The 11,611-nt window shown below is 34.8% G+C and overlaps 1 protein-coding gene across 1 annotated transcript; it reads left to right on the top strand.

Annotated features, from left to right (window-relative positions):
* The first annotated feature begins 804 nt into the window (after positions 1 to 804).
* Positions 805 to 11,499, top strand: LOC128207296 (putative 28S ribosomal protein S5, mitochondrial). The gene is made up of 10 exons (XM_052910137.1): positions 805 to 896; positions 3,784 to 3,882; positions 4,042 to 4,164; positions 4,576 to 4,797; positions 5,355 to 5,480; positions 6,710 to 6,756; positions 7,519 to 7,576; positions 9,358 to 9,420; positions 9,968 to 10,107; positions 10,306 to 11,499. The coding sequence occupies exons 1-10, from the start codon at positions 839 to 841 to the stop codon at positions 10,663 to 10,665; spliced, it is 1,296 nt and encodes a 431-aa protein (XP_052766097.1). The 5' UTR covers positions 805 to 838; the 3' UTR covers positions 10,666 to 11,499.
* The last annotated feature ends 112 nt before the right edge of the window (positions 11,500 to 11,611 follow it).

The raw sequence follows: 11,611 nt of genomic DNA, 5'->3' as shown, positions 1-11,611 counted from the left end.
TAAATAACCTTTTTACTTGTGGACCAATACTTTCAACCAATACTTTCAAATTAAGAAAAGCTGCAAGGCTCTTGAAAATCATATTTTGAAAATGAAAAACAGACTCAAACTTGAAGCATAGACAAAAACAACAACAATTGAAATAGTAATTTTTTCACTAATATATTGTTCATTCCTTCACTGACAATGATAATTGCTTCAATGATAAATTTAAAAACCTTTGCAATGTTACAAGCATGGACTTATATTTCAAATAAATAATATATTAATTTTCAAAATAAATATGACTAAATGGTTTTGAAATCATAATTGCTTTGTGTTGCGCTTGATTAACCACTGTATTTCGTGCCATCCACCGATAAAATGTTAATATGTGGCTATTTATTATACCCCAAAGCAGTAACATGCAGCATACCTTCATAACTTTGCCATAAGTGCATGTTTAATTTCCAAATATTCATTTTTATTATTTCTAACACATTGTTAATTTGTTTCTGGATCCAATTAACCACGTTTGTTTATAATTATAGTTACATAGCAAGAACTGAATATACCCATTATCGAATCCTTTAAGTTTGAATGAATTTGAAACCGTTTTATTTTTGATAAGATTTTTGTCATTCCATTATTTCTTTCCATTGCTTGGGTAAGCAATAAGTATATTTACATAATTTGGTATTAAGCTGTAGTCGCTAACACCGCGCAAGGGTTACTTCCCTTCCATAAAAAATGGTATTATTTAGCCTTGCGTTAAAAGGCGAATGTGCATTGGTTAACGTGAATTATTTTGTACCAATGATATTTGAGATAAGGGAATGCTGTAGGCTGCTGTGTTAAAATGGCTGCGTCCATGTTGCGGATTGTTCCAAACTTTTGTAAACGGGTAACAAGCCTAGGTAAGGAAATGACAAAGTATATCCTGTCGACAGATAATGCTTAAGAAAGGCAAATGACAAATTCAATGCATTTTAGTGATCCTATTCCAATTTCATTTTCTTTTAAAAAGCAAGGTCATTTCGGTATTAGATTTTGACATTTGTGTAAAATGTCAGTTAATGGAAAGTTATACATTTTTAACACTTATATATAATTATTTAAATGTACAAATATTATATTGTATTCGGGACTTGATTCTATAAGCCACGTAAACATCTCATATATACTTATGCTACGTTTACACTATGTTCACGGTGGCCACAGCAGCCCCGTTTCGGACAACTGTGGAGAAAACGGGATAAATGTGAGACAGCGTGGGGGAACAGGATATGCAAAAACGTGACAGACCGTTATTGCCGTGCATGCCGGGCCAGAATTTTAAACTGTCAAAAAATTTGCCACGGCAGCCATGGTGTGGATGAGAAACGTAGCAGGTCGTAGTAAAACAGAGTAAACGCAATAACACGCGACAGTACGTAATAGGCCGTTACACAACTTATAAATCGTCCGTATTGGGGTGGGAATAATATGTAATCCCCGGCATCTGAAGTTCCTTTCTAGTTTTGTCATGTTGTGCTTCGTTTTGTCACGGTTTTCACGGCAGGCTAGGGTGGACGATAGCCATTTTGTTACGTTTCATTTGCGGCGAAAACACAAAATCTTCTTCATCTTGGGAATTTATGTTTACTTGTCGAAGTATTCTGATACAGTGATTGCTGTTGCCTGGGGGATTTTCTTTATACCCTGGATACAAACGTAATCCAAAGCTCAGCGGTGTTCGCGTTCGATGCGTAGGAGGCCTTGACAAAACGTGGAAAACGCATCAGACCTGGATGAAGACGTGAACAATGTGAGGGATCCTATCAGACCATATGGGACCGGGACGCAACTTACATGCATCCCTTGTAGACCGCACCAAGACCTTAGTGCGCCTTGGACGAACCACTTTTTTGCCCCTACGGCTTGTCACGGTTACCTTGATAAAACGTGAGGAAACTTAGCACAACCAAACGAAACTTGTTTATGGAGACAAAAATGGCCAAAATCCCACGGCGCAATACATTCCGGGCAACATAGTGTAATCGTAGCATTACTGTTCATCATGTGTCCCATTGAATAAACAGACATTTAATGTAAACTACTTAAATCAGATGCAATGTGATTACAGCAGGAAGACTAGTGTGCCCAGTTTGTGGCTCCACCTCTTGACTGCTTGAACAATCTACCAAATAAACTAATGTTTGTTTATTTGAGTTTATCAAGGTCTGCCCGCACCCATAAGCTGCATTATGGCTTGACCCCGCCGTATCGGGAATGTGTTTTAAATGCCATAAGTGATATGAGATAGAAGTGACAGCAATTGGCAGTCAAATCAAGACATTGGAAGACTTGAAGAAACAGAGTGAGATACAAGAGATCCGGGTGCGATACCCTAGCTCTTTGCGAAGAGACCTCTTGGTTCTTTAACATGCTCCGTGTAAAGCACCGATACACTTTCCTGGGTTGAACCAGTACTGAGTACACCACTTTTCCAAGCACTACCCTTTAAATGGCGAGCGCTAGGCAAGTGAGCTACTTGTACCAACTTTTAATGTCTTTCGGTATGAAGCGGCCCGCTATTGAACCCACGACCTCCCGCTCCGTAGGCGGACGCCGTAACCACAAGGCCACGGAGACGGTGTTACCAAATGAACTAATCAGGCTGCTTATTCTTATATACCCTTGTACATTGTAAAAGGTGAAAATTCAATAAAAATCCTCAGAGTTATATGTTTATTTAATAGTTGAGCCAGTTTAATGAAAACTTATTAAAAAATAATACTATTATTGATTATCATTTAGGTATTTATTACAAATACAAATGAATGACTAGTCATACATGTATATTGATAAAATATGCATATGCATATCAGGCTATGAAATAATATCATCAATAATGTCTTATTACTATCAATGAAAGAACAGCTGGTGAAAGTGTTGGAATACACGCAAGTACAGGTGCAATACCTTAGTCCTTTGCGAAGAGATTCTATGGGGGGTTTTATGTGTTCAGTTGTCATGTACCAATACACAAGAGTACAACTTTCCTGGGTTAAACCATTACTGAGTACACCACTTTTCCAAGCACTACCTTTTGCTAGGCAAAGGAGCTACTTGTACCAACTTTGAATGTCTTTTAATATGACATGGCTAGGAATTAAACCCACGGCAATCACCAGCTAAGACCATAGAGACAGTAACGGAGACACATGTAAAGCATGATCATTAACTCTAAACTTGTTTAAATATTGCTGAGTTATGGCCCTTCAATTATGTGAGAGAGAAAACAGTGGTGTAGATTGTATTTATTCAGAGGGAATACTCCAATACAGGTCCTTCAAAATATCTCGGCTTATTGATTTCTAAATAATAGTTCTATGTAATTTCAAAATCTTTCAACATCAACTGCATTTTTTTATGCTTCGGGGACCTTTACTGATAATCTAATTAAAAAATTATGTCATTTCAAAATTCAAATTTACTGAATCTGTAAATATGATTTATAGACATCTATATCTGTGATTAAGAAAAAAAAGTGAACAATAATCAATTGACCTCCAGACAAACAAGTACTGGTTAAGGGTTGTAATCAAATTGTTTTTGAAATAAACAGTTATTCTGAAAAGATAAAAACTATGTCTTTGGCCATATCCTATCAATTGCAGTGTATAAATGCTTCTACAGTACTTGAACTTCACCACTATATCAGATCTATCGGATTGACATGGAAAGGTTCATACCAATCCTGTGCACACAAGACAAGGGAGTTCTGAAACATGTACTTAAGTTATTTATTATCTATTTCAGATCATGTAGGAACCTCTGTTTCTCTTCATTTGAATAGTGCTGGAGGTGACATCTTTAACCAAGCCATATCTGTCAGATATGGCTCATTCTTTAACAGAAGTAAGTAAAACCATTAGTGATTATATTTATTTATAAAGGATAAATGTTTTTTAATGAAAAAATATATTAGGAAATTTAAATCATTAAAATGTTTATTTCTTAATAGAACTTATTATTGTTAATATCAATAAATTTCATTAAATTGTTGATCACTTTCAGAAAGTGCACAGCAGCTATGGGACAGTGTGACGTCGGTGAGCAGTCAGGGTCGCAAGAGGGGTCGTGCTAGCAGAGGCAAGCTGATGGAGCGAGACGTCTACAGCAAACCGAGGCATGCCATTGGTTGGTGCATTATCCACTTGATATATCTGTCTTCCTAGTTGGCAAGTCACTGTGGACACGGTCATATTCAGTCCTAGTCTGTTACGGTAAAATTGACTCTCTTGTGGAACTAATATCAGTAAAGCATTGATAATAAAAATTTTGCTGTATTTCTTATACATGTATTATCTAATGACGTTTTTGTCAAGAGGAATATAATAAATAAATTTCTGTTAAATACAAAACATTACATTTTGAGTCCCCAACTCAGACTCCAGGCTTAAGTGATTTTGAATTTGTTAATTGATACTGCTGTTGGCAAATAATTTCAATAAAATGTGCTTCTTAATCTTTATTTTGATTATTGCGTACCAATGTATAGAATGTATTTTAACGTATATCATTATATCATTGAAATGCTTTACCGTACAGGTCAGGCAAAGATAGTGTTCCCTGGATTGACAGAGCGAATCATGCCTACCAAAGATAAGAATTTTGCGATGCCAAAAATGCACAAAGTTGCTGAAATTCCTGAGACAGACGACAGGAAGAAGAAGTTCCGAGTTTTCCCGAAGCGAACTGCGGAAGAACGAGGCTACAGTGGCCGACATTTACCTGGAACAAAAAAGGGGCCTCCTGACCCTATAGATGGATGTGAGTTCTTTAGTGAATACATGTTGGTCATTGGCTGAGTTTGAAAACTAGCAACAAGCCTTCAATATTTAAAAATAAAAAATGTTTTGCCATAAGTCAGAAAAAAAAATTCCGAAATTTTTTTAAAAGAGATGGACAAAGAAACTGTAAAAAGCATTAATAGTTAATGGCTTAATGATTATTTAATAGAATGATAAGATGATTTAGACGGTTAAGCAATAAAATAGAAATAATAAATAATAAAGTGTTGTTTTTTCAAAACCATACATAAAAAACAACAATTCTTTATTAATTTATACTAACAACTTAATATGTTCCTTAAGAAAAAAAAAAAGACATGTGACTGTCTGAAACTTCTCAGTCTCCATTAGGAACAAGTGCTGACTAATAAACAAAATGATGAACTACATGAGATTTAAAACTAAGTAAATTAGCCATTTTATGTGTCAGAGAAGCTTTGTTTATATATACGATACTGGAATATAACACTTAAGCAATGAAAGACTCGCTATCTGATCAAGTGTCTCTTTAAATTACTTTCCTGCCTCTTATTTCAGATGAGTTTGATGGCTTTCAGAGTATTATTCTCTCAGACAAGTTTGCAGCCAGAAAGTCAGCTACACAGGGAAATGTATCTAAACGGCATATACTTATGGCCGTAGGCAACCAAAAGGGACTTATTGGTATGTTTTTCCGTACTTTACTTCTTAAACAATAGTTTTGGAGATCTAAATACTTCTAGGAAAGGCTAAAAATATGATTATTACACACTCACTGCTCGGTATATTGTTTGTTGGATGGAGAATGAGCTGAATAGGTTTGTGTTTTGTGCAATTTATTGTGATTTGTTTTTTACTTGGTCAGACACACAAAGAAAAAACATACTCCTAAAATTATTTAGGGAGAAAAACATATGACTAGACTGCTATTTAAACAAATAGCTTTGCTCTTAGCTGGGTTATACCATATAAAAACATTTATCATTACACATTGAGCAATATGTTTTTGAGTTGGGTTGGTTGTTGAAGGAAAAAATACCTTATTTTAGGTCTTAGACTTATAAACATCGCATTTTAGCTGTTTGTTTTTCGATGAAAATAAATCTTGGTATTGTTATAACCTTAGTTTTGTTGTTGTCATGCAAACTTTGTCATTGTCAATAACTAAAAAAACATTCAAGATATTAAAATTAAACTTGGTTCACTGTTTGAAAGAGACGATACAAATCTGTTTAACAAGGCCCATAACTCTGGTTTTAATACTTGTTGAGTTATGACCCCTGTTCATAAGAACCTAGACATTTGCTCTGTGTTGCTCTTGTTAACGCATCCCTTTACATATAAATTTAGTTAAGATATAACTTTTACATAGAGTATAAGTAAATTAAAGATGCACTCTTACTCCCAAATAAGATGTACCTTAATTAGTTCAATTGTTTTAATTGACCAAAAGGATGAATAAATATCGAAAACAATGGTTCTTATGAACGATATCATGTTTGATTTGAAAGAATGGTGCAGAAAACACGGTATTTCTACCTTATGAGACAAAAGTTGATCACTGTAAATCTTTTAGGACCCATCAGTCTATATAATTTTTGTGTTTTCAGCTATTACCGGTAATACTTTCCATATTAGATATTTCGATAAATGCATTATTTAGTAAGTAGTTAAAGGTTGATCAATCAAAATTTATGTTTGTTAGACATGTGTATGTATTGATTTTAAATACGAGTATCACTTTAAACTTGAAAATCATTACATACAAAGTAGACAATGAAAGTACATGTACATACCAGCACCAATGTCATTTGTGAATAGGGTGGTACACTTCCAAGTAAGAATGTGCCTATTTTGGGGTAGTTAAGATTTCAAAGGTCAGCATTTGAAATTTGTTTTTTTTTAATTTGAAGGTCTGCAGTATGCGAAGTCTCCGCTTTTTACTACTGCACTAGTAAATGTAAGTACTGTTTTTTGTCTTCTAATTTTTTTAGCTCTGTCATCTGTTTGTCAAAGAAACAATGTTGAGGTATTGTTTTAGCCTTGGTTTTGTCATTGGTATCTTTAAAACAACGCCCACTTATTTAGGGCATTTTAGGTCTTGCTCAAGCACTGTCTTTATTAAACTTGGTACACAATATTAATATGAGTAAGTTTAGGAAGTTGAATAGCTCTGTGAGAAAATATTTGTCAAGCTAAGATCCTTTATCAACTTTCATAGCAGGTCATGCATGCATAGGACTAGCACAGTCTAGTGGTAATGGTGTTAGTCATGAACGTGGTTCCCACAAGGCATACTTTCTCTTGGCCTCTGACACCAGTATTAGTTTCCACCCAGGAAACTGACGTACGAGTGTTTCATAACAGCTTATAGCTCTCTTCACAATCGAGCTAAAATAGTATAATGCAAACAAATTTCATTTCCATTCATCAAAGGTTTGAGAATGATAAATCTATCCTGAGTAAGGTACACATACCATCATTACTCTGGTGTACAAGAATGACAAATTTAAGCATGACAATAATCATACATTCTTTTAACCAGATGTACAATAGCATCAACATTTCATTGGCCTAAAGATTCTTTGGGATGAATTCACTCAGCTTATTCATGACAAATACTTGTTTTTGTGAAAATAAATATAGAGATTGGTCACATTTGTTTGCAGAATCAAAAATACATGAAACAAGATCACTAATCTTTAAATTAATCTTGTTTCAGGCCAAGAACAAAGCTGGAAACCATCTTATCCATATTGACCTGTTTGAAAATCACACAAGTAAGTAAAACATAAAGGTGCAATCTGATCAGCGCACATATTATCGTAAGATCACTTTTTCAAATGAATTTTTTTTTGAGAAGTAATAATACCTTTTTTAAATGAGCTTTATAGGTAAGTTTTTGCAGAATATGTTTAATTTTGCAAGCAAACCTTCAATAAGATTTATATAGCTCGTTAAATATAAATGTGAAATTCTAGAGCTTACCAAGTTTCATGCTTATTGATAAGATGACCCCACTATGTGCAACGTGTTTCATCAAGGAACAATATGCAGTTTGCGACAAAATAATTTCCACAAAATTAGTTTTTCCCAATGATTTCCATATATTTCTGCATTAAGATATATGTAGGCCAAATCTTCCAAAATAGGTTTACGAAGTACATGTATCTTTTATGTTACCGGTAAATTATGACCTTGTGACTCTGTATGATTATTTGATTAAAAATATGATTTGAAAGTCTTTTTATGCCTCCGAAGGTGGGCATATTAAAATCGCACCGTCCGTCCGTCCGCTTTTCAGTCTCCTGCGAATGAGGAAATTATGAATATTGTTTCTTTCCATTTCAAAAGACCTGAAACAGCTAAAATATCAATCGTTGGGGTATAAATATCTATTGTAATAAATCATGACAGATAATATTTCATACAATCATACTGATCTCTGAATGTGATGAAAATGAGCCATTTTTGAAATCAGTTATCCCCAAAACTTTACTTCACATAATTGAAAAGGATGTTGAACAGAGTACAGGTAAAGACTTTCATAAAAAAGATTAATATTTTTACTTTTCAATCAATTGGGATTTTTTTCCCCTTTGGGAATGGGTTTGATAGTCAGACCCATGGTCCGATAGTCGGACCCGTGGGTACTTAAGAGAAGGCCCTGTAGAGTATTCTATTTAAGTTATAGCTGGTGACCCCATGTTATTTTGGTACCATTTGAAAGGTTGTACTAGTATGTAAATAAATGAGGGAAAATATATCAAAGATCAAGCTATGACAGCGTATAATTATATATTCGTTCTTTATTATGCCCCCACAAAGTGGCGGCATATAGGGTTGCCCTTGTCCGTACGTACGTCTGTCTGTCTGTACGTACGTACGTCCCGAAGATTGTTTCCGATCTAATTCTTGAAAACCGTTTGTCCAATCCTCACCAAACTTTAAACACATGTTTGTGACCATAATATCTTGATCAAGTTCGATAGTCATGGAAATCGCTTTAGTCATTTAGGAGTTACGGCCCTTTTTTGCCAAAAATACTTCAAAAATATATGTTTCCAATCTAATTCTTGAAAACTGTTTGTCCAATCCTCACCAAACTTTAAACACATGTTTGTGACCATAATATCTTGATCAAGTTCGATAGTCATGGAAATCGCTTTAGTCATTTAGGAGTTACGGCCCTTTTTTGCCAAAAATACTTCAAAAATATATGTTTCCAATCTAATTCTTGAAAAGTATGTGTCCAATGTGGATCCAACAAGTTTTTTCCTGCCTGAATGGCGCCATATAACCTATACAGTCTTGCGATGCCGTAAAACCCAACTCAACTCAACTTATCCTATATGTGCAGATTATCCTGAATAATCATTATGGCTTATTTTCTGTGACAAAAAATCGAAGTGGGGGCATCCGTGTCCTATGGACACATTTCTAGTTTTAACTGAAATCAGAAATGAAATAATTGATGTTCAAAGTTTCAAGTTTTTTTTCAAAGTATTCAACAGCAGTAGACTAGACTATACATGAACATATTTATTTTTCTTTGTTTCAGTATTGCACAACTTTTCAGAAACCTACCATTCTACTACAGTGACGGCCTTCCCAAAATTTAAAGGTATTGACATTGTTCCCAAAAAGTTCAATATACAAAATGTACATGAATTCACATATTGTTTTAGTACACATTCCACCAGTGACAGTATCTTTTATGCAAAGTAAAGCATGGCAAATGATTTTAAATCTATAATTGTCGAGATATGGTCTTTGATTGCTGGAAATGCAGATGAGCATTGGTACTTGTGTTGGATGCTTTTAGATCATTAGCTCACCTGAGCATGGAGTGCCATGGGTCTTTATATTTATTTTATACTTATACATGAAGTTAAACCATGACATATTTATGCATAAACCTTGACATATCAATACATGAACCATGGCAAGCAGGGACATGTTTTATAGTTCCGGTAACTATGACATAATCATAAGGGATGATGTCATAGTTTCCTGGCACTGAAAATAGAATGTCTGCACCGATGTTATGATATGTTTATAAGATCCATAGCATGTTTAAGGTAGTTTATGCTTCTTTTTTTGTAAGAACAACATACCTGTAGTTGATTATGCCCAAAACATTCCATTCAGCTAATATCTTCTGCTTCCAGGTTATGGCCTAGTGTGTCATCGAGTGATCAAGTCTCTCTGTGAGCTGATAGGGATCAAGAACATATACGTAAAGGTCGAGGGAAACAAGAAAAACAAACTTGCCATGTGTAGGGCTTTTATTAACGGCCTTACTAAACAGGTGATTAAATTTTAACTTCGTTAAGCAAACATTTAGTTAAACATAACATACTCAATATAATTTAGACAATGTTGTTCATCTTTTTAAACAATGAGTTTAAAAGTGATTGATATAAAGTTTGTAAACTTAATATGTATACTAGTCTTAAAAGCGCCTTTTGCATGTGCCTTGATGGATATATTGTTTTTGTTTCCCCAGAAATCCCACCAGGATATTGCCAACGAGACGGGCTACCATGTAGTGGAGTATCGTCCAAAAAGCTACAAAGACTTTCCACAAGTAGTTGCCTCCCCTGAAGAAGACTCCAAGACAGAGTCTACATTCACCAAAGACCATGGCTTTAGTTATTCATCCTTCCATTTTGGTGGCAGAGTTCCGAGTAATAAACGGAACTTGAAGCATATGTTTTACCTGAACTTTCCATCACACAAGAAGCGAATGTTCCTGGATTACAAGTTCCGTAATCAGAAGGGCATAAAATTGAAGCGTCGAGCAATTGGTATAGACGGGGATGATTTTGGGCCTGATTGGCAAAAGGGGGGAAAACAGGCAGCGTAACCTAGGGGTCGTGGGCTGGATGGAAGCTTGGTCTGTGCGTATTTATTCTGTCAAATCTATTTTTGTAGTGAAAATATCAGGATTTTTATGAATAGCATGTCAAATGTTTTTTTCTAGATATTACAACATGTCATTAAAGCTGTTTAAGGGTTAACAGACCGGTCATTGCAAAAGAGACCTACTTACAATTTTGTTGTTAAAAGAATGCGGGAGGCGGGGCATTCTTTGATATTTCTGGTATTATACATGTAATACGCTAGGTAAGCGTTAGAGATCTAATTAAAAGTTACAATGTAAGATAAACCCATAAGCATGGGCTACTTGTAATGTTTAAAAAAATTCATCATGCCACACATAAGAATGAACAGATAATTGTATGATATGCTCTGTGATGCGATGGCTCCTACGTGCACAGACGTTAAGGAATGGACACAGATTATTTATCAGGTCACTAGTGGGTATAACTTGCTCTATGGCTTGATGGAAATAATGGTTTTCAGATGCGGATAATGTCACAGAATATAGCATAGTTGTGGATCACGTCTAATACATATGTACGAGGCGTTTGTATGTTTTTAAATAAGTTCAACATGGGAATCAAATATTATTTTAAAGTCTCCGGTTCAACTGAAGTCATGTCCAATCTGTTTTTTGTCTAATTATTTCTTGACAAGTTTCTTTGCTGTTTGCTTATGTTATAGTCAAAACCGCAGATGGTTGCCAGTGGCAGTGACGATGTTAAATTTTAGATTGATCATTATGTATGTTACTAAGAGATGTGTTTTGTTTCATATAGTAATTGTTTTCAGAAAGAAATAAACTTGAGAAAACTGATGAGGATTGATATGAGTTATTTATATTTGATATGGCATTGTATACCTGATTTCTTGCGAACGACTGATAAGTCATAGCTGATAACATGTCGCGAGAAGAATGGCCCAATTAA

The sequence above is a fragment of the Mya arenaria genome, chromosome 11 (genome assembly GCF_026914265.1).
Source record: "Mya arenaria isolate MELC-2E11 chromosome 11, ASM2691426v1".
NCBI classification, from domain to species: Eukaryota; Metazoa; Mollusca; class Bivalvia; order Myida; family Myidae; genus Mya; species Mya arenaria.
Note: the sequence above shows the minus strand (reverse complement) of the source record. Positions and strands in the feature narration are given on the sequence as shown.

Excerpts from the sequence above, each read along its gene's own strand:
- LOC128207296 (XM_052910137.1), top strand. The coding sequence starts at position 839 with ATGGCTGCGTCCATGTTGCGGATTGTTCCAAACTTTTGTAAACGGGTA. Across the intron at positions 4,798-5,354 it reads TCCTGACCCTATAGATGGAT|ATGAGTTTGATGGCTTTCAG; the intron begins GTGAGTTCTTTA and ends CTCTTATTTCAG. Across the intron at positions 7,577-9,357 it reads CCTGTTTGAAAATCACACAA|TATTGCACAACTTTTCAGAA; the intron begins GTAAGTAAAACA and ends TCTTTGTTTCAG.